The 26098-nt window shown below is 43.9% G+C and overlaps 1 protein-coding gene across 2 annotated transcripts in view; it reads right to left on the minus strand.

The window, feature by feature from the left end:
* The window catches only part of CAMKK1 (calcium/calmodulin dependent protein kinase kinase 1), a 229875-nt gene that overhangs the window by 84534 nt on the left and 119243 nt on the right, over positions 1-26098 (minus strand). For both annotated transcript variants that reach the window (XM_033922566.1, XM_033922567.1), the window contains exons 8-9: positions 18456-18477; positions 12850-12938 (exon numbers count right to left, since the gene is read on the minus strand). In XM_033922566.1, the coding sequence (XP_033778457.1) occupies positions 12850-12938; positions 18456-18477 (111 nt within the window). The remainder of the gene's footprint in view (positions 1-12849; positions 12939-18455; positions 18478-26098) is intronic.

Here is a 26098-nt window from a genome sequence, read left to right on the forward strand (position 1 = left end):
GATCCGCACACGCGGAGGCCCTGCCAGGTGTACACCTGTTGTAATTTATAGTCCACCATATCCTTACATGCCTCTCTTAAGGAGATATGCATCTAGTTTGCTCTTGAAGCCTAGGACGGTCGATTCCGCAATAATCTCATCTGGGAGGGCATTCCAGGTGTCAACCACTCTCTGAGTGAAGCAGAACTTCCTGACATTAGTCCTGAACCTGTCCCCCCTTAGCTTCATTACATGTCCTCTAGTCCGTGTCAAATTGGACAATGTAAATAATCTTCTCTGCTCTATTTTGTCGATTCCTTTCAGTATTTTGAAGGTCTCGATCATATCCCCACGCAATCTCCTTTTCTCAAGGGAGAATAATCCTAGTGTTATAAGTCTGTCCTCGTATTCCAGTTTTTCCATACCCTTCACCAGTTTTGTTGCTCGTCTCTGCACCCTCTCCAGCAGTTTTATATCCTTCTTTAGGTAGGGAGACCAATGTTGGACGCAGTATTCCAAGTGGGGTCTGACCATTGCCCTATAAAGCGGCATTATAACTTTCTCCGATCTACTCGAGATTCCTTTCTTTATCATGCCCAACATTCTATTTGCCTTCTTTGCCGCTGCCGCGCATTGTGCCGACGGCTTCAGGGTCCTATCTATCAGTACACCCAGGTCCTTTTCTTGTTCACTCTTCCCCAGAGTTGCACCTGACATTGTGTACTCGTATTCCTTATTCTTATTGCCTAAATGCATTACCTTGCATTTCTCCACATTGAACTTCATCTGCCATTTCTCCGCCCATGTTTCTAACCGACACAAATCGCTCTGGAGTTTCTCTCTATCCTCATGCGATCTGATCGCCCGGCATAGTTTTGTATCGTCTGCAAACTTGATGATCTCACTGGATGTTCCTTCCTCCAGATCATTGATATAAATATTAAAAAGGATCGGCCCAAGTACCGAGCCCTGGGGTACTCCACTAGTCACTTTCTCCCAGTCGGAGAACTTCCCATTTATGCCCACTCTCTGCTTTCGGTTTTCCAGCCATTTGCCTATCCATCTTTGTATATCCCCCTCTATGCCATGGCTTTGTAGTTTCCTGAGAAGTCTTTCGTGTGGAACTTTGTCGAACGCTTTCTGGAAGTCCAAGTATATTATGTCCACCGGCTTCCCACTATCAATTTGCTCGTTCACGGTCTCAAAAAATTGGAGTAAATTCGTCAAACATGATTTCCCTTTCCTGAATCCGTGTTGACTGGGTTTCATCAAGTCGTGTGCGTCCAAGTGCCGGACCATGCTATCCTTGATCAGTGCTTCAACCATCTTGCCGGGGACAGACGTAAGACTCACAGGTCTATAGTTGCCCGGTTCCCCTCTCGATCCTTTTTTGAAAATTGGGGTGACGTTCGCTATCCTCCAGTCGTCCGGTATCTGTCCAGTTCTGATTGTCAGGTTTGCAAGTTTTTGCAATAACTCTCCGATTTCAACCTTCAATTCCTTTAAGACTCTCGGGTGAATTCCATCCGGTCCAGGGGATTTGTCACTTTTAAGTTTGTCGATCTGATAGTATATCTGGTCTAAGTCCACTTCAACTGTGGTGAGGCTGTCTTCTATTTCTCCTGCAAACACTTTCTCCGCTTCAGGTATTGTGGAGGTGTCCTCCTTCGTAAAGACGGACGCAAAGAAGGAATTTAGTTTGTCAGCGATTTGTTTATCTTCCTTGATGTACCCTTTTCTTCCCTGGTCGTCCAAGGGTCCGACTGCCTCTTTTGCAGGTTTTTTCCCTTTCACATATCTAAAGAAGGGCTTGAAGTTTTTGGCCTCCTGGGCTATTTTTTCCTCGTATTCCTGTTTTGCATCCCTCACCGCCTTGTGACATTTCTTCTGATCATCTTTATGTTTGTTCCAGGCTTCGGTTGTCTTTATGTATTTCCATTTTTTGAAAGAGTCCTTCTTTTCTTTTATGGCTTCCTTCACCTGTTTGGTAAGCCATGCCGGTTCTCTTTTGCTCTTTGATCTCCGATCTTTGGAAATCCTCGGAATGTAGAGATCTTGTGCTTCTGTGATAGTATTTTTCAGTAGGGACCATGCCTGATCTACCGTTTCAAGTTTGTCCATCTTCTTTTCGAGTCGTTTTTCTACCATGGCTCTCATGCTATCGTATTTACCCTTTTTAAAGTTCAATGTGGTGGTTGAGGTTTTGGCATGTTTCCCTTTCCCGATGTCAAGTTTAAAGTTAATTACATTGTGATCACTCGTTCCCAGTGGAACCATGACTTCCACTACTGTTATCGGTCCCATGAGGCCATTTAGGACCAAGTCCAAGGTGGCGTTGCCTCTTGTCGGCTCTTTTACCATTTGTTCCAGGAAGCAATCCCCTAGCACCTCCAGGAACTTGGCCTCCTTGCCGCAGTTGGAGGTTGCTAGTTTCCAGTCTATCCCTGGGAAATTGAAGTCTCCCAATATAATTACATTGCCTGTCTTGCATTCTTGTTTGATTTCCTCCATCATTTCTGAGTCAGTTTCCTCCGCCTGTCCTGGGGGACGATAGTAAAGGCCAATTTTCGTATCTGCTCCAAATTGACCAGGAATCTTGATCCAGAGTGACTCAAGCTTCTCTTTCATTTCTGTTGTAACCATTTCAACAGAATCTATTCCCTCTTTAATATATAGAGCAATACCTCCACCTTTCTGCCCTACTCGATCTCTTCTATACAGCTTGTATCCCTGTAGTACTGTGTCCCATTTGTTTTCTTCATTCCACCATGTTTCTGTTATGCCAATGATATCCAATATGTCATGTCTTGCTATTGTCTCTAGTTCCCCCATTTTGTTACCTAGACTTCTAGCATTCGTATACATACATCTAAGTTCCCTACGTGTTACCTTTTTGGACCTTCTACTCTTGGCCGTCCCTGTAGTTTCAATTTCGATATCCTTAACTGCTCCTGTGTTATCACCCTTGTTTGCTGTGTGGTCGTCCCCTCCTGTGTCTGATTTGTCCCTTCCTGCTTTTTCTCCCTTATTTGCCGTGAGGTCGTCTTCTCTTGTGTAGGAGTAGTTTTCCTTGGCTTCTTCGTCGGGGCATCCTGCTATCCGTGCCATCGACCGGTGGTCGACTGTCGGCTTTCCCCTATCTTTCAGTTTAAAGCCTTCTCGATTGCCTTCTTCATGTTGCCTGCCAAAACTCTTGCTCCTTCTTTGTTGAGGTGTAGTCCGTCCCTTCTGTAGTACTTGCTTTTTCCCCAGAACGCCGTCCAGTTGCGCACGAAGTCGAAGCCTTCTTCTTCGCACCATCGTCTCATCCAGGCGTTGATTACTTGCAGTTCCCCTTGTCTCTTTCCATCCGCTCTTGGTACTGGGAGGATCTCAGAGAAGGCCACCTTCACCTCCCTGATCTTCAGTTTTCTTCCAAGTGAGCGGAGCTGGCCCTTCAGCTCTTCCCTGTCATACTTCCGCCCGCTCACATCATTTGTTCCCATGCAAATGGTGATGCATGTTGGTAACAAAAATCTTATACACAAATTCAGGATGTCTGATGCGATACTCGGAGAGACCCCCCTAGGAAAGAGACTTGGGAGTACTGGTCGACAATTCGATGAAGCCATCTGTGCAATGCGAGGCGTTGGCGAAAAGGGCGAACAGAATGATTGGAATGATAAAGAAGGGATCGTGTACAGATCGGAGAAGGTTATCATGCCGCTGTACCGGGCCATGGTACACTCTCTCCTGGAATACTGCATCCAGCATTGGTCGCCATACATGAAGAAGGACACAGTACTACTCGAAAGGGTCCAGAGAAGAGCGACTAAAATGGTTAAGGGGCTGGAGGAGTTGCCATACAGTGAGAGATTAGAGAAACTGGGCCTCTTCTCCCTTGAAAAGAGGAGACTGAGAGGGGACATGATAGAAACATTCAAGATAATGAAGGGAATAGATTTAGTAGATAAAGACAGGTTGTTCACCCTCTCCAAGGTAGGGAGAGCGAGAGGGCACTCTCTAAAGTTAAAAGGGGATAGGTTCCATACAAACGTAAGGTAGAAAACTGGAATGCTCTTCCGGAGGCTGTTATAGGGGCAAACACCCTCCAGGGATTCAAGTCAAAGTCAGACAAGTTCCTGCTGAACCAGAACATACGCAGGTAAGGCTAGTCTCAGTTAGGGCACTGGTCTTTGACTTAAGGGCCGCCGTGGGAGCGGATTGCTGGGCACGATGGACCAGCAGCAGCAATTCATATGTTCTTATGTTTTCCTGTGACAATGTTCACGTTTTCCTATTAATGGCTATGTTGTCGTCAGTGTGTGGCCATTAAAAGCAGCTGGTGTGTGAACACTCACTGACACCTATTTTGTAGGCAGTAAGGCTTCACATGCTAATCCTTTGCTAATCAGTTAGAATACAGAAATGGGCTGTGCTGATTAGTGCAGAAATGTTCACTCTCCGCTCCCCCAGGTACCACCCCCCCCCCCTCAGCAGTAAGCCCTTTTAAGCTGTGGTAAGGACGTGCTTGCACTTACTGCAGCTTAATGAAAGGATAAATAAGAGACAATTAGACAACCACAAAAGGGAAAATGTAATTGTGCAACAATCAGTTCCCTTTTTATGCAGAAGGCTCTGTGGCTGAAATGCAGAAGAGCAGTTTGAAAGCAAAAAAAAGAATGACAGGAAAAAAGCATGAAAATAAGAGGACAGTAAGTAGAGACATACTTGGAATACATCATATGATTGTAGACCTGGGAGATGAGGAATCCTCCTGGGACGAGGAGGAGCTCAGACTCATGAGCCCCAAAGCTGCAGGATCATCAACCACTGTACCTAGGGAACATGGCTAGTATTGATTGTTGATTCCTTTCTGAAGAGAATGAATGCCCAACTAGTCATGATGTCGGCATACTATGATGCTCATCCACATTAACATAAATGATACAACTAGGTGCTCCCAGAATCTATTTAAAAAAAAAAAAGTAATGGTTCTGGGAGAGAGGGTAAAGCCCATGACAGAAAAGCTTACACTCTGGAGATGAAATGTATGGCTGCATAACTACATAAGTGTTTAAGCTTCCAAGATCATGGGATGATATTCTAAGAACTGACGAGCAGAGGCAGACTACCTGTTGAAGAAGTAGCATAAATACACATGAGGTGAATCTCTTTCAAGTGAGAGGACATAGAATGAGGTTAAGAGGCGAAAGGCTCAAGAGTAATCGAAGGGAATACTTTTTTTTTAGAGAAAAGGTATTAGATGTATGGAATAGTCTCCCGGTAGAGGTGGTGGAGACAAAGACTGTGTCTGAATTCAAGAAAGTGTGGGCAGGCATGTGGGATCTCTTAGAGAGAGGAGGAGATGGTGGATGCTGCGGATGGGCAGACTTGATGGGCCATTTGGCCTTTATCTGCTGTCATGTTTCTGGACAGAGGATTTAGTAGTGGTCAGAGACATATGGTATTTGGAGAACCATGATTGAAACATAGTTATAAGTACAAGGTAAGGAAGAGACAGTGAAGGTTAATCTGGAAAGAGGAATAGAACATATATTATTGCAATTCAGTCTACCTAAGCATCCTGAATTAATTCATGAGGTCCCTTGACTCATCCTAAAAGTGGCTATTTATATAATTCCAGAATGTAGGTACCAAGAAAGGATCATTCCCATATTGAGAAACTTTCATTAGTCACTCATAACCTGGAGGCTAGAATTCAAAACAATTTTATGTGTTTTAAGACCATGAGAAAAGTTCTCTTTATATTAAGACTGCCTTAACGATTCTGTTTCTTCTTGTCCTCTATTCATTGAGATGTGATATCCTACTCCATTCATCCTCTTAATTGATGATACTTAGTTAGGACATGTAGTAGGGCTTTCTCAGTCATAGGACCAACATGATGGAACACTTTTCCTGTAGAGCTTCGGTTAGAAAAAGGTTACCTGATCAGTATTTCATGGGGATCCAAGATGGCTGCCGCACCATGCGCTAGTTCAGGCACTCATATATTGCCTTTCATTTATTTTTTTCTGAAATGGTGAAAAGTGCAACTATGGATAGGCAGGAAATTTCAGCGCATCGATCTCGTTGGCCCTGCGTGGACCAGCAGGAATTTTCTGTGGACCGACACCAGTTCATGGACTGGCAGTTGAAGAACACTGCTCTAGATCAGTGGTTCTAAAAAGCCATCCTGGAGGACTGCCAGCCAGTCAGAATTTCAGAACGCGCCTGCAAATCTGTCTCATGCATATTCATTAGGATTATTCTGAAACCACAAATGGGTGACGGTTCTCCAGGACAGGTTTGAGAATCAGTGCTCTAGGTCAGTGGTAGGCAAACTCATTAGTCATAAGAGCCAAAGATCAGCACTACAATGATTAAGATTTCTTTTAAGAGCCAAATTTCTTTTCAAGAACCATGTTTTTAGGAGTCGGTTTAAACTAGCTACTAACATTAAGTAAAACCAGATATCATAATAATAATAATTTTATTTATTGACAAAAAAATCTTTTTCTACCTTTTGTCATTTCTGCTTTAATCATCTTGTTTTCACTCACTTCTATCTAGTCAGCATCTGTCCTCTCTCTGTCTTCCATGCAGCATCAGCCCCTTCCATATCTGCCCTCTCTCTACCCCTGCCATCCACTGTCTGTCCTCTCCCCGTTCCATATGGCATCTTCCTTCTTTCTAAGCTCCTTCCATAAACTGTCTGTCTTGTGCCCCTTCTCTCCTTTGTACATGATTCATTTCAGCTCTGCCAGCTCTCCATTTTTCTATGTCACCACCCCCTCCCCTATGCTCTGGCATCTCTCTCTTCTCCTTTCCTTCCTACCCCACAGTCTGGCATCTGTCTCCTTCCCTTCCCTGAATCCCTGGCATCTTTCTTCTTTCCTTTCATCTCTCCCTCCTCATCCATGCTCTGACATCTCCTCCTTCCTTTTCCCTTGGTCTGGTATACCTTCCTCCTTCCCTCCATGTTTTGGCATATCTTTCTACCTCTCTTCCCCCATGCCCTGGCATCTGTTCCTCTCTCCCTTTCCTCCCTCCATGCCTTGGCATTTCTTCCCTCCATGCCCTGGCATCTCTTCCTCCCTCCCTCCCTCTCTCCCCTCCATGACCTGGCATCTCTTCCTCCCTCTCTTCCCTCCATGACCTGGCATCTCTTCCTCCCTTCTTTCCCTCCAAGCCCTGGCATCTCCTTTCATTCCTTCCTTTCCTTCCAATTTTCTCCCCCTCTGCTCCCTTTCCCCGGTCAGCAGTGCATTCCTTAAGCATGTGCTCCAAGGTCTGGCGTCATGAACTTCTTCAGGCAGCAGCAGAATTCACAATTTGCTGCTGTTGCTGGCTTCAGGCCTTCTTCTCTGTTAGGTCCTGCCTTCATGGAAACAGGAAGTAGGCAGGACTCAGCAGAGAGGAAGCTCCGAAGCCGGTAACAGCAGCTAATTGTAAACGCTGTTGCTGCCTGAAAAAGTTAAAGATGTCAGGCCTTGAAGCACCCAGGGCAGACCGCTTCTCTCCCTGTAGCCGGGGCCCCTCTGAAAAGGAACATTTAGCTCTCCCTCCCATGCGAACCCCACCAACCCACCCTGAGACGACCGACAAACCTCCCTCCAGCACTCGTCGGCAGCTATAGCACTCTAAACAGGCTGCTTTGCAGTTCGCGGCCTTCTGCAAGTGATTCCTCTGCCGCATCACTGATGATGTCATCAGTGATGCGGCAGAGGGAATCACCAGCAGAAATAAGTGGTAGAAAAATAACTAAATCAGAAGATAAAGGATGGATTCAAAAAGTTCACAGCAACTTCCTTTACTCTTCCAAAAGTACATTTCCCCCTACCCGACACAGTAATATGTACCATCTCCCAACACATATAGCCGCATCCGTTTACACATACAAATACCCCCAACTTCCCATACTCCCCCAGTTACTTGCCACCCTGGACACACCCCTATGTTGATCCATGAAAAAGCATAAATTCCTACATACCTACCATATGCATACTTCCCAAGCAAACTCACTTAGGGGTCCCTTTTACTAAGGCGCTAGCCGATTTAGCACATCCATTATATTCCATGGACGTATTAGAATTTAGCGTGCACTAAATCGGCTAGCACGCCTTAGTAAAATAAGGGGTTATAGTAACTATACTGGCCATATATAACACCTTACAATTTCAATACTTCTCAACATACTCCATCTGCAGAAACATTCTTATCTTATATTTCAACAAACCTACTCCCACCACAAACTATTCACAATCGCATGTGCTCCCTATACCCAAACATAACTGTTCTACAAATCTATGTTGGAAAGCACCCAAGTCATCTTTCTTTATGCTTTCCCTGCTTGTTTAATTTTGAAGCCGAAAATGCCGTTTCTTTCTTTCCTAGGCTTTTAACACTCAAGGTTTATTCTAATAAGCCATGTATTAGAATGGTGCGTTTTAATTGGGGTTTTTTTTTTTACTCCCACTGCAGCAAACTAATTGCATGCAATTACTATAGCAGAATAAGTATGTGAAAGAATAAACAGCATACACTGCTGCAGGAATTTGCTGTAACTGGGGTAGAATGTCTTTCTTCCTCTTAGTGCCTGAGTGGGAACATTTGAAAAAGTACGGTATATAAAAAGCTAGCTGGAATTCCTGCCCCTGACCAATATTCTCTCTAATTTTTTCAGGCCTAGGTGAGCATGACAAACATTTTTAAATCAATGTGTGTGGTATAGCCTATGTTCCAAACAGAATAAGCAAAGAGAAGAACATGCCTTACTGTAATAGACAACCAACAAAGGTGGCAAGAGATGTCCTAATAACTAAATATCAATTTATTGATTAAAAGTATTACGTCCCAACAAGGATCCAAGTTTCGGCATAAGGCTGTGCCTTCATCAGCGGACACTGAGGCCTGCTAAATCTGTGAACTGAGACTTGTTAAATCTGTGAAAAAGCAAAAAAGGTCCAACGCATGTGACCAAAAGCGTGAGCAGTTTCACAGCTCAACAATTAATGTGAAACTGCTCACGCTTTTGGTCACACACGTCGGATCTTTTTTGCTTTTTCACAGAATTAGCAAGTCTCAGTTCACAGATTTAGCAGGCCTCAGTGTCAGGTCTAAGTGCCAGGCATAGCAAAGCCTAGTACAGCTATACAGAGGTCTCTTAAATAGCCGGGGGGGGGGAAGGGGGGGTTAGTGGACAATAGAGAGGAGGATCCAGGCCCATAAGCCATAAGCCACTCTAACCACTGCATTCATGATGGAAAATGTGAGTCCACCAAAACCTCCCCAAACCCAACTGTACTGTCATATAAGTGGCCCCTCAGCCATAAGGGCTATTGGGGTTGTAGTAGGTTTGGGGGTCTTACCGTGACCTGCAAGGGAGTTGTGGTTAAATGTATATGTGGCACTCTTTTTGTGAAGTTCGTAGCAGTGCTCTGTAAGGTGCCCCACTATTCTTTTGCCATGTCTGGGTGGCCAGTCCATCACTTTGCTGACCCTTCCCATATCCAAAATGTCTTGATCTGGGCGTCTGGACTTGGACGATTTTTTGGACGAGAATGGGATATAAAGATAGACGACTTGGTGGTCTGGATGATCAAACGGCTGGACGTAGAAGTAGACTTTTTTCGAAAAAAGAATATTTTGGATGCATTTCTCAAGAATGGACTTTAGACGCTGCCGACTTTGGGTGACTAGTGCTCTAGGCCCAAAACAGACTTAGATGTACTTTTTTATTATGCCGCTCCACGTGTCTTAAAACAACAGGCTGAAAATATTCAGATATTTAGGGCTGGATTCTGCAGTCAGCACCTAGGAAAAAGGAGGAAGACTTTGGTGAGACTTCATTTAGAATCTTGTGTACAATTCTGGAGGCCACACCTTCAAAAAGATATAAAAAGGATGGAGTCGGTCCAGAGAAAGGCTACTAAAATGGTATGTGGTCTTCATCATAAGGCGTATAGGGGCAGACTTAAAGATCTCAATCTGTATACTTTGGAGGAAAGGCGGGAGAGGGGAGATATGATAGAGACGTTTAAATACCTACATAATGTAAATGCGCATGAGTCGAGTCTCTTTCATTTGAAAGGAAACACTGGAATGAGAGGGCATAGGATTAAGTTAAAAGATGATAGTCTCAGGAGTAATCTAAATTTATTTTTATTATTTATTTATTTAAGGATTTATATACCACTTATAGGGCTCCTTTTACTAAGTTTTTAGTGCACGCACAAGATTAGTGTGCGCTAGCCGAAAAATTACCGCCTGCTTAAAAGGAGGCGGTAGCGGCTGGCGCGCGCTATTCCGCGCATTAAGGCCCTAACACACCTTTGTAAAAGGAGCCCTAGTCTAAGTGGTTTACATTCAGGTCTCAAGCATTTTTCCCTATCTGTCCTGACAGGCTCTAATATACAGAAAGGGTGGTAGATGCGTAGAACAGACTCCCGGAAGAGGTGGTGGACACAGAGACTGTGTCTGAATTCAAGAGGCCATGGGATCTCTCAGAGAGAGGAAGAGATAATGGTTACTGTGGATGCGCAGACTAAATGGGCCATTTGGCCTTTATCTGCCATCATGTTTCTACGTTACATCTGAGCTGCCTATAAAAATGCTGCCAATTGTGGATCATTCCTGGTGCCTATGTTTGATTGTTTGATGAGAATTACATCTACAGAGGCGCCTAGAGGCACTTAGGGTAATTTCTGGCATAAGCCACACTCACTTTGACCTTAGGGGCCATCATGCGCCTCTGTAGATGCGACTGTGATGTCCTTTTTTGGAGGTGCCTGCATTTTTATAAAATGACATTTTAATTGTTTTCAAACAATGCGGTAATTACAGCGCTGATTAACACTAATTAAAATGATTAAGTTAGGCAGTAGTAGGGTACCGTTTAGACTAGAATTTGGGCCTTAGTCTTCACAAATAATCATCCTCTTTATATATAGAGTCAGAAACAGGGCCTCAAATTTATTTAAAATGAATCCCCCGCCCCCTCCAAGACTCAATTTAAAAAACCCTGCAGGAAGCAAAGCTCTGAATAAATCTTAGAGTCAATGTCATCAGATACAGCACTGCACGTTCTGCTAATGTCAGCCACTAACACGGTCATGCTAAGGCCCATATACTTTGCAATTCAAGAACTGAATCATACAAAAAAATTAATTTTTTTTTTTTTTTTTTTAAGTTCAATATTTTTTATTGAGTTTTTTGAAAAAATATAAGAAACAGTTCAAGTACAGGGTATCAAAAAATAAAACAAAACATTTAGTATAACAAATATTCAGTTATATTGTGCAATGTAGAATTGAATCGTTTTAAAAGATCTAAAGTACTAGGACTGTTCATGAAAAGATAATAAAAGAAAAGATAAGAGGAAAGAGAAATTGAAGGAAGAAAGAAAAAGAATAAAATGAGGAAAAAGATGAAGGTAAAGAAAAAGAAAAAGAAGAAGAAGAAGAGAGGAGTGTCTATGAAATAGATTGAACATATGAGTCTAGGAATTTCCAGGGTGATTTACATTGGTTAAGAATGAATATTTTAACATTTTTTTTTCACAATGTAAAAATATTCATTCTTAACCAATCAACTAAGCAACTATTTCTGGAAGTTTCTGATGTATGCCAATTGAAGATTACAATTTTCACAGACTGGCTTTAAATCTTCATGCTTGAACTGTTTTGATATCAGATCTTTTTTCTTTTTAGTTTGGAATATTTTTTTTTAAATTAAATATCAACATCACAAAGCTTCTTTCACACTTAACAGTACTGAAACATCCTTCTCTATGTTGCTGAGAGGAGATAAATGTCACTGTGCAAGACGAGCCAGAAGCCCTGGAAGGTCATAAGATGGAGATTCAGGCTGGCCACAGGCTCAGTGGACGTGTCAGAGAGAGGGGAAACGGTGTCAGGACAAAGGCGCGCCCAGACAATTGAGCGCAGCGCGCGCCGCCGCGCCACTCTAAATTACTGTTTTTAGTGCTCCGACGGGGGGGGCGGTGGGGGGGAACCCCCCCATTTTACTTAATAGACATCGCGCCACGTTGTGGGGGCATTGTGGGGGGTGTGGGGGGTTGTAACCCCCCACATTTTACTGAAAACTTCACTTTTTCCCTGTTTTTAGGGAAAAAGTTCAGTTTACAGTAAAATGTGGAGGGTTACAACCCCCCAAACCCCCCATAACGCCGGCGCGATGTATATTAAGTAAACTTGGGGGGTTCCCCAACAAAACCCCCCGTCGGAGCACCTAAAAACTGTAATTTAGAGCGGCGCGGCGGCGCGCGCTGCGCTCAATTGTCGGCGCACGCTTTTGTCTTTCGCGCCGTTGTCTATGAACCGGGGAAACAGCAGGCAAAGTTATGCCATCTGCAAGCGGATATGCACAAGCTTTTTGCCCTGTATAACTAGAAGCAGGGCAAGTTCGCTTCAGCTGCAGCTTCTGTCTTCTTGAACAGGATCTGGCCACAGCTGTAACTACTGAGACTTGCAACTTGTTTGCAATAAAATATGGTTCTTAAAGAAGACTGAAGCACTGGCACAGCTTGGCTACCCACTTTGTGGTTGGGACTGGTCATCCATCCAGATTCAGTATCATAAGGCTCACAAGCCCTGCAAGGTCTGGCAGTCTTTCTTCAACAGGGAATTTTTTGGAGTCTAAAAATCAGTAAATTGGTGAGAAGCGTGCTCAAGTTTATCTAGGGTTACCAAATGGCTCCAGAAAAAGGAGGGTAGATTAAGAGTTCGGGGTTTTACATCCATTGAAAACAATAGAAGTAAAACCCGGATGTCTTAATCCGTCCTCCTTTTTCTGGAGCCATACGGTAACTCTAATTTATAGCCCAGGGCAGTGGGAACACCGTGTACAATGAGCGCCAATACTTACAGTATTCTATTCCCAGGACAATATCTCGGAGATATATTCGAGCCTGGTCTTCTGTGAAGGGCTGATCATTTGGCACCTCCATCACAGGTCTGCAAAAACAGAAGAATAAACCTAGATGCTGTGATTGTTATTAATACAGCAACATTATTTTATCAGATTCTTTTTATTAGAGTTTACATTACTTGGGAAGCATTGCATGCAAAATAATAAGTTAATATCTATATTAGCCCATATCTTTATTAACCCATATCTATGCCTAACCTCTCCACTTGACCTAAAGCCTTGGAAATATCTGATCTGCTAGACTCAGAAACCCTGGTAGAACTTATATTGTGACTCTGTAATTTTGTATACCTCAACATGTATTGATCTAAGATTATTCTTAGGTGACAGTGCATTGTAATGCTATGACAATCAATCTGTAACCTGTTCTGAGCTCTTTGGGGAGGATGGGATATAAAACTAAACAAATAAATAATATTAAATTAAAAGATAAGAATAGCCTTACTGGGTCAGGCCAATGGTCCATCAAGCCCAGTAGCCCATTCTCACGGTAGCCAATCCAGGTCAAAACCCAGAGAATAGCAACATTCCAGCATCTCAAAGAATAACAAGATTCTGGAACCCCAATGAGAGCAACATTCCAGAGCTGAGATTGTGATGTCATAATGCCTCATTCCACAGTGCCTCAGAGCCAACCTCATCAGTGATGTTACAATGGCTTAATTGTCATATACTTGGCTCATGTAAGAACATAAGAATAGCCTTACTGGGTCAGACCAAAGGTCCATCAAGCCCAGTAGCTCATTCTCATGGTGGCCAATCCAGGTCACTAGTATCTGGACAAAACCCAGAGAATAGCAACATTCCATGCTACCGATCCAGTGCAAGCAGTGGCTTCTCCCATGTCTTTCTCAATAACAGACTATGGACTTTTCCTCCAGGAAATTGTCCAAACCTTTCTTAAAGCCAGCTTCGCTATGTGCTCTTACCACAACCTCTGGAAATGTGTTCCAGAGCGTAATTATGTTCTGAGTGAAAAAAAATTTCCTCCTATTGGTTTTAAAAGTATTTCCCTGTAAACCCCCCCCCCCCCCATTTTCTCCCCCCCCCTCCTTAGTAGCCTTAACAAAGCAGGTTTTACTGCGAGAACTTCTCACTAGAGAATGACACAGGGACAAATTTTTCCCTGTCCCCGCTGGAACTCAATTTCCCCGTCCCGTCCCTGTGAGTTTTGCCCCTGTCCCATTCCTGTAAACTGTGCCTTAACCACACAAGTCTTGAGCACTTATGATTTTAAAGAGTTTGAAGCTTGTGCATATGAGGACAGAGCTTGCAGGAATGGGACAGGGACAGGGACAGGAAAAGAACTAGCAGGGACGGAACGGGAAAATGAATTCCCGCAGGGATGGGGAGAAATTTGTCCCCCTGTCATTCTCTACTTCTCACATCCTGGTATTTGGCATTCGGCCACATTAACAATGTGGATCTGGCATAACACATGCCACAGGCACAACATAGACAAGGGCTGGTGCAAGAGTTTTTGGCATCCTAGGTGAATACTATTCAAATTCTACTGTTTACTATTTAAAACCATAAACGGCGACAGCCCGACCTACGTGAACAATCGCCTCATCCAAACCACATCTACTAGACATAGGAAAACTCACACTCCATTCACGCACCCTCCAATCAAAACTATAGGATGGCCTCCTAGCCACACAAGCAGCAAAACTCGACAACCAAATCTCCAATCTAATAATTATGATCCCAGACTACAAAACGTTCAGAAAAGAAATAAAGGCTCTACTTTTCAAGAAATTCCTGCACACGACTTAATTCTGCTAGCTCCTTCCCACTTCCCAATACCTTCTCGATTCCCCGAAGCAACCTTATCTACTCTTTATCTCCTCTAGAAATTACCAGATATCTTCTTTTTGTAATACGTTTTTTGTAATTCTTTTGTAATCCGTCTTGATCCACAAGGCAATGGCGGAATAGAAATCTCTAATGTAATGTAACCTTTAGCCATACCCCTTCCTCCCCTTGAAATTTCCTTTAGCTTATTTTACACCTGAGTGCAGCTGAAGTGCAGAAGCACTTGATTAATTAGTAGTATGTATACACAATACAGGGCACATGATGCAGAAAGGGGTTCAGCATGGCAGTGTGACTTCTAAAATAGACATCAGTGCACAGCTTGTTAAAATGAATGGTAATTAGGCTATTAGCTATTCCGCCCCGATGCGGAGAAGTACACAAAAGATTTTAAGGTGAGCACAATGTATGAAATATATCTCCGGGTGGGCTAAAAGGGTTTAGGGCTGGTTCAAGGAATTGAGGTGCACTGGACTAACATTTGGTTCGGTACCTGGTGTCCCCCCCTATTTCTACACACCCTCATGCCCTGGTCTTCCTTTAAGTGCAGTTCTCCCCATTCAAGCACCAACAGCACTGCATCTAAAGCTACCCACAGCAGTCCTAGAGACTTCCCTCAGCTGTGCTCCTGCAGAAACAGGAAGTTATGTCAAAGTGGGCAAGGCACAGCAGAGGGAAGACTCCAGGGTTGCTGTGGGTAGAAATAGATGGAATACTGGTGGAGCATAGGAGGGGACAATTACACTTAAAAGTAGATGGGGGTGGCTGAGAAAGAGAAGAGAGTTGCCTGACCCAGGAATGGAGGCTTTGGCTGCTGCAAGGGAGCAAATGAAGCAGCCTTAGAGGCTTGGTACCCTGAGCCAATGCCTCACCTGGTCCATGCCTTGAGCCAGCCCTGGAAGGGTTAGAATCAGGACAGAAAAGTTAAAAGCCCCTCCCCCAGGCACCTTAAACCCCAAATCCCCTAATCTCCCCCAATCTGCCAACATTCAAAATAGAAAGTTTGCCTGCACCTTGTATAAATATATTGTAACTAGTATTTAAGTCCGTTAAATTAACGGGTGCTAGAATATATGTGTTTTAGCACAATGGTGCGCTGAGGTATTTCTTTCTTTCTCCCCCTGTCCAGCAGCACCCCTTCTCTGCTCCCCCTGTCCAGCGGTAGCCCTTCTCCCTTACTTTTACTTCCCCCCCCTGTCCAGTAGTACCCTTCTCCCTTCCCTGCTCCCCCTGCCCAGCATCTGCTAGCCCGGGCAGCCTCGGGGCTTTTGCTAGGCCGGCCCACCTCGCATTATCAAAGTGGGCTGGGCTAACAAATGCCCCGCGGCTGCTTGATGAAACCACGGCTGCTGCCGCTGCTGGTCCGGGGGGAGAGAAGAAGAGGTGTCCCAGCAGCGGCAGCGCAGTCAGCCAGCGTCGGACATCAGGGCAGGAAATCAGCTGAGGCAGGCACTACGCATGCACAGCACGCCGCCACGGAACACGAAGATTGAAGCGCACATGCGCGCTAAGGGTTTTATTATAGCGGATATGTATGCAAACTTGTAACCCGTTCTGAGCTCTCCTGGGCGGATGGACGGACAGGATATAAAACAATAAAAATAAATAAAAAATATCCCCGGTGTCTAATAGCAAACCCATCATCACAAGCAAATATTCCTGGTATCTAGTGGAACCTTCCCTCAACATTCCAACAGGGTCAGTCTACCAAATAAGTTTGTACCTAGTACAATGGAGGGTTAAGAAATTTGCCAATTGTCACAGGAAGTATCAGTAGGATTTGAACCCTGGCTTCCCTGGGTCTCAATCTACTGTGCTATGCTTCCACTCTGACAGTTTGTGACATTGAAGGAGAAGAATTTGTGAAACTTTCATTTTTGTTGTCCCGTTCACATTACCATCAGGAAATTTTTCACATCCATTGTGCTTCAATCTCGGTCATTTCAGCTGCTGAAACCCCCCCCCTCTCTCCAGCTCAAAACTGAAGAGGTGAGAAAGAGCCAACTATTCTTTATTACTACAAGAACTTCAAGGTGCCCAAGTTAAGCTTAGAACAAGAACTGAAATATTCTTTTAGGCTTCTGCGACTGGCGTCGTGATTATTGCAGTTGTCTGGGTATGTGGAACGGACGTTTCAGCCATCGAGCTGTGGCTTTCTTCAGGGTATAAAGAAAGCCACAGCATGATGGCTAAAACGTCACTTCCACTTACCTCAGGTGCAGCGAGACCCGGACAATTGCAATAATCAAGAATGGAAATATCTCAGAATACTACACAAAGGGAGTCTTAAAATATTCCATGCCTACCCTGCCATTTACAACATTTCAGGCTAGCTGAGATCTAAGCGCTGACAAATTTCAGGGCCGACTGCACAGACTGGTGCTACACAGAATGTTTTACCTTGCCTGGATACCGGTAATATGAATCAAACATGAAATATTTCAGCAGGTGAACTTGACTTTCACTGCTCAACACCAGGAAACAAACAGGTCGATATTCAAACCGCATGGTTAGTAACCTTAAAGGTGATGACCACCATGGGCAGAAACTAACCCAAATATTCAATGCCAAGCCTAATCCGGGCACCGGCACTGAATACCCAGGTCTTGGTTGGCCATCAGATAGCCAGCTGGGTAAAGTTAGGACAGCCTTTGTGTGTCCTAAGTTCATTCAATCAAATTTAAGGCTTTAAACTTTCTGTAATATCTTCACAGGTATCATGAACGTTATTAATATAAGGCCTTAAGGTAAATATCTCACAGACCTTGGCAGTGCAGCTTCTATGAATATCAAACTTTCAACATACAGCGAGTCAGCACCAAAATCGTCATTGGTCTCATAACTATAAATAGACTTTTTGTAAATATGCTTTAAATATACTTCAAATAATTTTAGGGCTCCTTTTATCAAGCCGCGTTAGCAGGGTTAATGCGCGCGACGTTTCATCATGCGCTAAACCCTGCGTTAGCCAAAAACTACCACCTGCTCGAGGAGGCGGTAGCGGCTAGTGCGGCCGGCAGTTTTAACGTGCGCTATTACGCACATTAAACCTCTAGCACGGCTTGATAAAAGGAGCCCTTAAGAGTAGAAAAATACTCCTCTTAGTCTACGTGGATAGGGGTGGTATTCCGACATAGAGCTATGTTTCGCCTAAAAAGTCTGTATCAAGGGGGATTTCCTTGATACAGCCTTTTTAGGCGAAACATAGCTCTATGTCAGAATACCACTTCCATTCATGCACCGCCTATAAAGGCTGTATCAAGGCGGATTTCCTTTGACTTGTTTGCATTTTGCATCAAAGGGAAGGCTTCCGGACCAGCTGCCGGCAGTGTGTAGAAACCGTTGCTGATGACCTGAAACCAATGGAAAGGGGGTGGTTGGTAGGGAGGGAAAGAGAGCAGCTGAACAGGCTGGAGGGGTGGGTAGGGAGGGAAAGAAAGAGAGATGCTTTTGCACAGGCTGGGGGAAGGGGGAGAAAAAGGCCCATCCACTTTGGGCTCAGGCTACGCCACTGCCCCGGACCACTGCAGCTCTAAATGGATAGTCCCAACACAGTCTCATTGGATTTTTAATCAGCAATGTCTGGTTATGTGTTGCTGAAAATCTGGGGATCACTCAGCCAGCATGATTTAGATGGGCAGATGGTGGGCATCCATACTGTATCCAGAAAAGCAGAGCCGCCTTTAAAAGCTATGGAGAATAATGTTTTTGTTTTTTTTAGAACTTACCCCCTGCGCATCAGGTCAAACACTGAAAGAAAGTGAAAATAAGTATGAGATAATGATGATATTTAAGCATAAGCATTACTGCATCACAGGATAGCATCACTATCGAATAGCAGATCACATTATTGAATTGCCTCTCATGGCCAATGTGTGAACTGTGGACTTGTTAAACAGTTCCCCTCTAGGCTGTTATAAGTACATCGTGGGGTGTGCACTTCTCTAGCTCGGCCAATGGTGTGACTAAATTTTGGGTGTGCTGTGACAGCGGGAAGGGGGCATAGGCCGTCAAGAAAGTTTTTCACTTGGCTGTGCAGTCCCCAAATTCCCAAACATAGGAGCCTATTTACTAAACTATGGTAAATCTTTGAACTTAAGAAAGAACAAACAGCGAAGGAGACTCTGGCATCTTTGAACTTACCACATATTTAAATGAAAAAATGAGTGCAGGGGTGGGTTTGGGTGGGGGTTTATACAACAAACCTTTATATAAATGTGGAAGTATTCCATCTGATATTGTTATGTTATTAACTACTGTATCTCATGCTGTTCTCTGTATTGCTAACTTGTTGCACTGTACTTGGGTTTTAAGAAACAGTTCTATAACAAAAAAAAAAGAATGCACAAGTGCAAGGGCTATAAAGTTATCACCTAAAGGTTTTTCACACTGTATTAAGTGTATTTCAGCAGCACCACACTGCCTCTCTCCTCTGCGCTGTTCCAGCATTTACCTTCTTTTCTCTCAAACCATCTCTCCCCGGTATACCTTACATCAGGGATCTCAAAGTCCCTCCTTGAGGGCCGCAATCCAGTCGGGTTTTCAGGATTTCCCCAATGAATATGCATTGAAAGCAGTGCATGCACACAGATCTCATGCATATTCATTGGGGAAATCCTGAAAACCTGACTGGATTGCGGCCCTCAAGGAGGGACTTTGAGACTCCTGCTTTACATGTATCCCCGGCACCTGCAATGATTCATTTTTGCTGCCGGCTCCAGCTCTGAAAGCTTCCCTCTGCCATGTCCCGTCCTTGCTGATGTCACTTCCTGTTTCCTGACTGGTGGGACATGGCAGAGGGCCAGAGCAGGCAGCAAAAATGAAACACTATAAGCACTGGAGATGCGTGTAACTTATACCGGGGAGGAACAGGTGGAGAGATAGGAGGGCAGATGCTGGGACGCTGCAGAGGAGAATAGGGAGAGATATTGGATGGGTGTAAAAGACCTGAATATTTTTTATATCTTCGGGAGGAGGAAGGTGTGGAACGGCCCATCCAAAATACTCAATCTGGCTACACCACTGGTGTAGAACTTAGTTTTTTGGCATCTAAGTTTTAGAGATCTATATCAGTGTTCTTCAACCACCAGTCCATGGACCAGTGCCGGTCCACAGAAATTTCCTGCCGGTCCACAGGGCCAGCACATGCATCAGGCCCAAAACAGTGTTCTTCAACCGCCGGTCCATGGTGCGATCAATGCGGCGTTATCTTCGAGCCAGCTCCCTTTTCCTAACTGATTCAGTGCACAAAGCCACAGGCAGTGGCTCCTACGGGCATCCAGCGCCTGAACCGGAAGCCTTCTCTCTGACGTTGCAACGTCAGAGGGAAGGCTTCCAGATGAGGCACGGGACGTGCAAGGTGCAATTAGTACTATTATGGGGGCGGGGTCTGGGGTGGAGATTGGGTAGAGATGGGCGGGGTCTGGCCCACAACTTAGCCCAATGTTCTTCAACTGCTGGTCCACGGACCGATGCCGGTCCACAGAATAATTCTTTTATTTCTGCCGGTCCATAGGTGTAAAAAGGTTGAAAACACTGATCTATATTGTACCTATATCGATAATTTCAGTGACACTGTTCAGATAGTGCCACTGAAAATTCTTACAAACCATCCTGGACTATCTGGATGGTGGGCAATATTCAGTCATTATCCCCCAATTCTATAATCTTGCACTTACAATTTTGCACTTAGCATGCAACATTTACCAGCAAAAAGGCTGCCTCAACTTAAGTAAAAATCTGTTTTTATTTTAAAAAAATAACACATACTTCCAAAAACCAGAAGGAATAACAAAGTGTAGCTGAAACTGTACGCTCGCATTTCATAAAATGAACCAAAAACAGAACAGTAATTTACAAACTTTTCAAACTCTTTGGCAAATAACAATTGCCCCTCCTCCAACTTTCCACACACCTTGTTTGGTTTTCTCAACTCTAATACAGTGTTTCCCCCTTGCCAGTCAGGGTTTCAGAATATCCACTAAGAATATGCATGAATGATTTGCATACAATGGAGGCAGTGTATACAAATCAATCTCATGCATATTCATTGTGGATATCCTGAAAACCCCTGTGACCCCTCCACCTTACTCTGCCCTGCCCCTTCCCAGTGTATCCTGGGATGCACCGGGAGGAGCCTAAGGCCCTGACTGGCTCAGGTGCCTAAAGCTGATAGTGGCTGAGCCGGCAGAAGCCCTGAACAGCTGAGTGACAGGGGAAGCCCTGAAGCTACTGGCAGCTCAGTTGATTGGGGCAGGGAGCGCAGCTGGACATGAGGGAGGAGCTATGCCTAGCGTTTGCTCTTCTGAGCAAGCGACAGGCACAGTTCCTCTCCCTTTTACCAGCAATTCTCTTCATGAATAGCGTGCGTACAATTTGAATGCCATTGTGCTGAGCATCGTCAGTAAAACAAAAATTGCTCCCACCATGGTATTTTTCACCATAGGAGCTTTGCGCATCCTAATCTTAATCCTTCCATTGCCCCAGGTATCACGATCAGATTGTGAGCCTGCCGGGACAGATAGGGAAAATACTTAAGAGTACCCATTTATTATTCAATGTATTGTAAACTCTGGGTGGATCTCTTCATAAAAAAAGGGGTTAATAAATCCCAATAAATATATATTCTGTAGAGCCTGTAGCGGTCACCAGTCTGTACATATATTTAGCACTGCTTGCTATCCAAACAGTGGCACCGAGTATGTGTAATACATTTCAATGCCTTGGCTAGTGTTGAAAATAAACCCGCTGATTGTACTGTTTGAATATTGATCCAAATGACTGCACTTTTTTTTTTTCCAAAGTCTACTGCAAAAGAGCAAATGCCTGAACCAGTCCCAAGCCATATTAGTTTTGCTAACTGGGTAAAAAGAGGAATTGGCTTGCACAATTTGCTATAATCGAACACACAGTTTTGAAGTGCTCAAGCTGAAATGATGTTTCTTGAACACAAAATCAGGAGCATAGTTCTGACGTTTCGCTGCTTTTTCTTGCTCTCTCATTGCTACAAATCATACCATTATGTTTTAATATGATTAAACAATGGATATTAAAAGACAAGTTCCCCACTTATGCAGCAAGCCTCTCTCTTTTTTTCTACAATTTAATTACACAGGCATTCACTTCCTAGTACCTTCACTCTACAATTTTCCTTTATACGGATGCAAGAAACACAGGAGTGATTTGCAAGCAGTTTGCATCTGCCTCTGGATAGTGGTATGCCAAATGAAACCGTTTATTTTATAACACACATTTGAGATCCAAAAGAAAAAACAGAGGGGGCCTGGTCTTTAGCAAAACAACGGAGAAAAGTCCACTCTGCACAAGTCCCAAGAAGTCCAAAAGTAAAAGCAGGAGGGCCTGGTCTTCAACAAAACCATACTTTATTGGCAACCAATATTGTCTATACAAGATTTCGGTGTCAGGTCAAAAGCGCGCCGGGACAAAGGCGCGCCCAGACAATTGAGCGCAGCGCGGAGGTGCACGCCGCTCAAAATTACTGTCTTTCGCGCCGTTGTCTATGAACCCAAGATTTCACCTAAACAAACATAGGAATCGATACGGGCCGTATTTCGGTGAGTGAGCCTGCATCAGGAGTCCAGGATGTTAGTATGAAGTTAGTCAATTCCAATAACAGAATAACAGAAAAGGATCTAGGTGGATATGAGGAAACCTTCCACCCAATGTGTGGCGGCGGCCAAAAAAGCAAATAGGATGCTAGGAATTATTAAAAATGGGATGGTTAACAAGACTACGAATGTTATAATGCCCTGGTATCACTCCATGGTGTAACCTCATCTGGAGTACTGCGTTCAATTCTGGTCTCCTTATCTCAAGAAAGCTATAGGGCTCCTTTTACTAAGGTGCGCTAGCGTATTTAGCGCACACTCAAGATTAGCGCACGCTAACCACGCGCTAAATGAAAAATACTAATGCAAACTCTATGGAAGCTTTAGCGTCTAGCGTGCGGGCCATTGTAGCGCGCACTAAGCACGTGCTAAAACCGCTAGTGCACCTTAGTAAAAGGAGCCCATAGTGGCGCTAGAAAAGGTTCAAAGAAGAGCGACCAAGATGGTAAAGGGGATGGAACTCCTCTTGTATGAGGAAAGACTAAAACGGTTAGGGCTCTTCAGCTGGAAAAGAGACGGCTGAGGGGAGATAGGATTGAAGTCTACAAAGTCCTGAGATCGGGTCCTGAGAGCGGGTCCAAGTGGATCGATTTTTCACTCTGTCAAAAATTACAAAGACTAGGGGACACTCAATGAAGTTACAGGGAAATACTTTTAAAACCAATAGGAGGAAATATTTTTTCCACTGAGAGAACAGTCAGACTTCGATGCATTATCGAAAATGCCCCTCCCCGGCATTTACAGGTGTAACTTATAAGAACAATAGAATAGCTTTATTGGGTCAAACCAATGGTCCATCTAGCCCCTGCTTCCAGTAGTGACCAATCCAGGTTACAAGTACCTGGCAAACCCCCCCAATAGTAGCCACATTCCATGCTACTGATCCAGGGCAAGCAGTGGACTTTGGTCTTATCCTCCAGGAACTTGTCCAAACCTTTTTTAAAACCAGCTACGTTAACCACTCTTACCACATCCTCTGACAACGTGTTCCAGAGCTTAACTATTCCTGGTATAGAATACCATTGAGCCCTACCAGAACTTGTGCATGTAACTTATAGGTATACAGCTAAGCACTTGAACATTCACCCAACTGAGAACTGGTATTCTATAAATGTAAGCAAACGAATGACATGTAAATGTAGTCAACCTGTTGCGAAATTAAGAAAATAGAGACCATCACATAGCAATCATAATCATTTTTTAGACGTACTCTGGAACTCTACCCATTCAGTTACACAACCACACATGACTCAGAGGGATATGTACAGCCACAGAGGCTTCCACAGAGGATATCAGAAGGGTACGGACCACTTCAGGGGCTCATACAGAGGCGTATACAGGGGCCCATATGGTGGCAGGGGACGAGTTAATTTCTATCAGAGGGATTGGTGAATGACATTCCTGTCATTAACCTTTCCTCCATTCAATTATCAGAGATACAGGTAAATGTGCTACAAAAAGTTCTCTCTTTCATCCCCACAACTCGATATGATTCATTCCAAACAAGAACAAATCTTTTCAAATTTAAATGTAAGTTAGATATACATCATTTCTTTAATAATGACCAAACTATTAATCATTATATGGATTTATCAATTCTTAAGAAGAAATCAAAATGGGCTCCACAAGGTCCCTGTGACCCCGTTATCACAACTTTCTATGAGTGTGTTCTCAAAGATATAGAAAGAATGGAAAACACTGCCTGCATCTTGTACATATTAGTCTGCAGTTTGTTTTGTTTTTTTGCTTAATGTTTACAAGTTTGCTTAATGTTTAAAGTACACCTACGTGCATAATTAAGCGCGTACCTGCCAGCATGCATCCTAAGCCCAAGAGCATTCTACATTTCCCTTAATTCACATAGCACATATTTGCAAGAAAGCTGTACAAAGGGGAGGAGCATGGACGGAATATGAGCTGGGGGACTCCCACTTCTGCACATAACTTGTAGAATGCTCTTGGGCTTGTCCCTGTCACATTTAGGTGCTTGCACTTCTACCAGGTCTATGGCTGGCATAAGTGTGAATGCCTAAATGCTAAGCACATCTATACTGGGCTACACAGGTATTTTATAATAGAACTAGTTTATTAATTTATGAAACGCCCTTTTCATGAAGAGATTCACCCAAAGCGGTTTGCAATAGATTGAATAATAATCAGGTACTTGGGTGTTTTCCCTATCTATTCTGGCAGGCTCACAATATGGGGTAATGGCGAGTTAAGTTATTTGCCCAGTCACAAGAAGCAGGCTGGGATCAAACTTGCAACCTCAGGGTGTCGAGGCAACACTCCCCTCCCCTTTGTAAAATAGGCTCTGACTGTACCCCTAGTTATAGAATTGCTCCCCTAGTGTAGAAAATAGGTTTACCAAAAAGTAGAAATGCATATGATCACCCACAGGGCCTGATATACTGAAAGGTTTTTCCTGTCTTGAATCTACGCAGCCAGTGTACCACTGAATGGGCACATAAGACTAGGGTTGCCAGACGTCTGGATTTACCCGGACATGTCCTCTTTTTAGAGGACGTATCCAGGTGTCCGGATGGCTTTTCAAAACCCGGCACTTTGTTCGGGTTTTGAAAAGCTTCCACCCTGAGACCATGTTGGGAGGGCATCTGCACAGATGCAACACGGTGATGTCACACGTGTGCATGACATCATCATGTCGCATCTGCACATGTGACTAATGAGAACAGGCTGAAGGGGGAGGGGCTAGGGGTGAAGCTGGGGCGTGGCATGCATGTCATAACAGGGCGGGCCTGGGGGCAGGTCTATGGGTCCAGATTTTAAGCAAGTAAAATCTGGTAACCCTACATAAGACACATCTTGGGAAGTCTCAGCCAAGCTATGTATACTTTCTCCCAGAACTATTTAACAAAAGTGAAAAACTAAAGGTGGCTTTCTCTCTTTGATTTGGGTACAAAGAGTTAAAGACCGCATGATGGTCTACGAGAAATGAGGTGGCAGTTTAGAAGTAAGAAAAAAAAGAAGACAGCCCTCTATGTACGGCAGCCACAAAGAAAAAAAGGAGAGCATGACGGGCCACTGAAAAGTTGGGGCAGTCTCCATCGAGGGCTAAATACTTAGTCCAGCGATTTTCCACTTTTATCGTTCCATATTTTTCAGATGGGGAACAAAAATGTGGAAAAATCAATGGACTAGGTGTGCAGCTCTCGATGGAGACTGCCCCAGTTTTGTTGGCTGGGTTGAGAACGTTTCAGTGGCCCTTCGTAAAGGCAGACCACACAACTGCCAGCACAACAGTTTTATTCAAAAGAGACCGGACACAGATCTGCGTTTCGGCACTGGAGCACCTGTCTTAGGAATCAACAATTATCTGTCAACAGGTATAGATGCTTACAATATTCATACATATGAAAGGACAAGCTTGCACTCAAAATAATGAGTCTATTCCACGTCAGTGACATAGCAAAAATTATTATTACACACGCAGCAAAAAGCAGCTGGTCAGCAAAAGAAACCATCAGTGCAGCATCAGTGTTTTCCGCAGATCTGCTGCTTTTCGTAGTGTGTGTCATTGATAATCATCCAGTATGCTAAATAGACTCATTATTTTGGATGTGAGCTTGTTCTTTCATCTGTATGAATATTGCATGCATCTATACCTGTCTATGGTGAACTATTGACTCCTAAGGCAGGTGCTTCTGCACCCAAATGCAGATCTGGTTCACCTCTACTCTCCTTTTTTCATTTGTGGCAGACTAAATGTGTCAATTGCTCTT

This window comes from Geotrypetes seraphini, chromosome 15 (assembly GCF_902459505.1).
Source record: "Geotrypetes seraphini chromosome 15, aGeoSer1.1, whole genome shotgun sequence".
Lineage (NCBI taxonomy): Eukaryota > Metazoa > Chordata > Amphibia > Gymnophiona > Dermophiidae > Geotrypetes > Geotrypetes seraphini.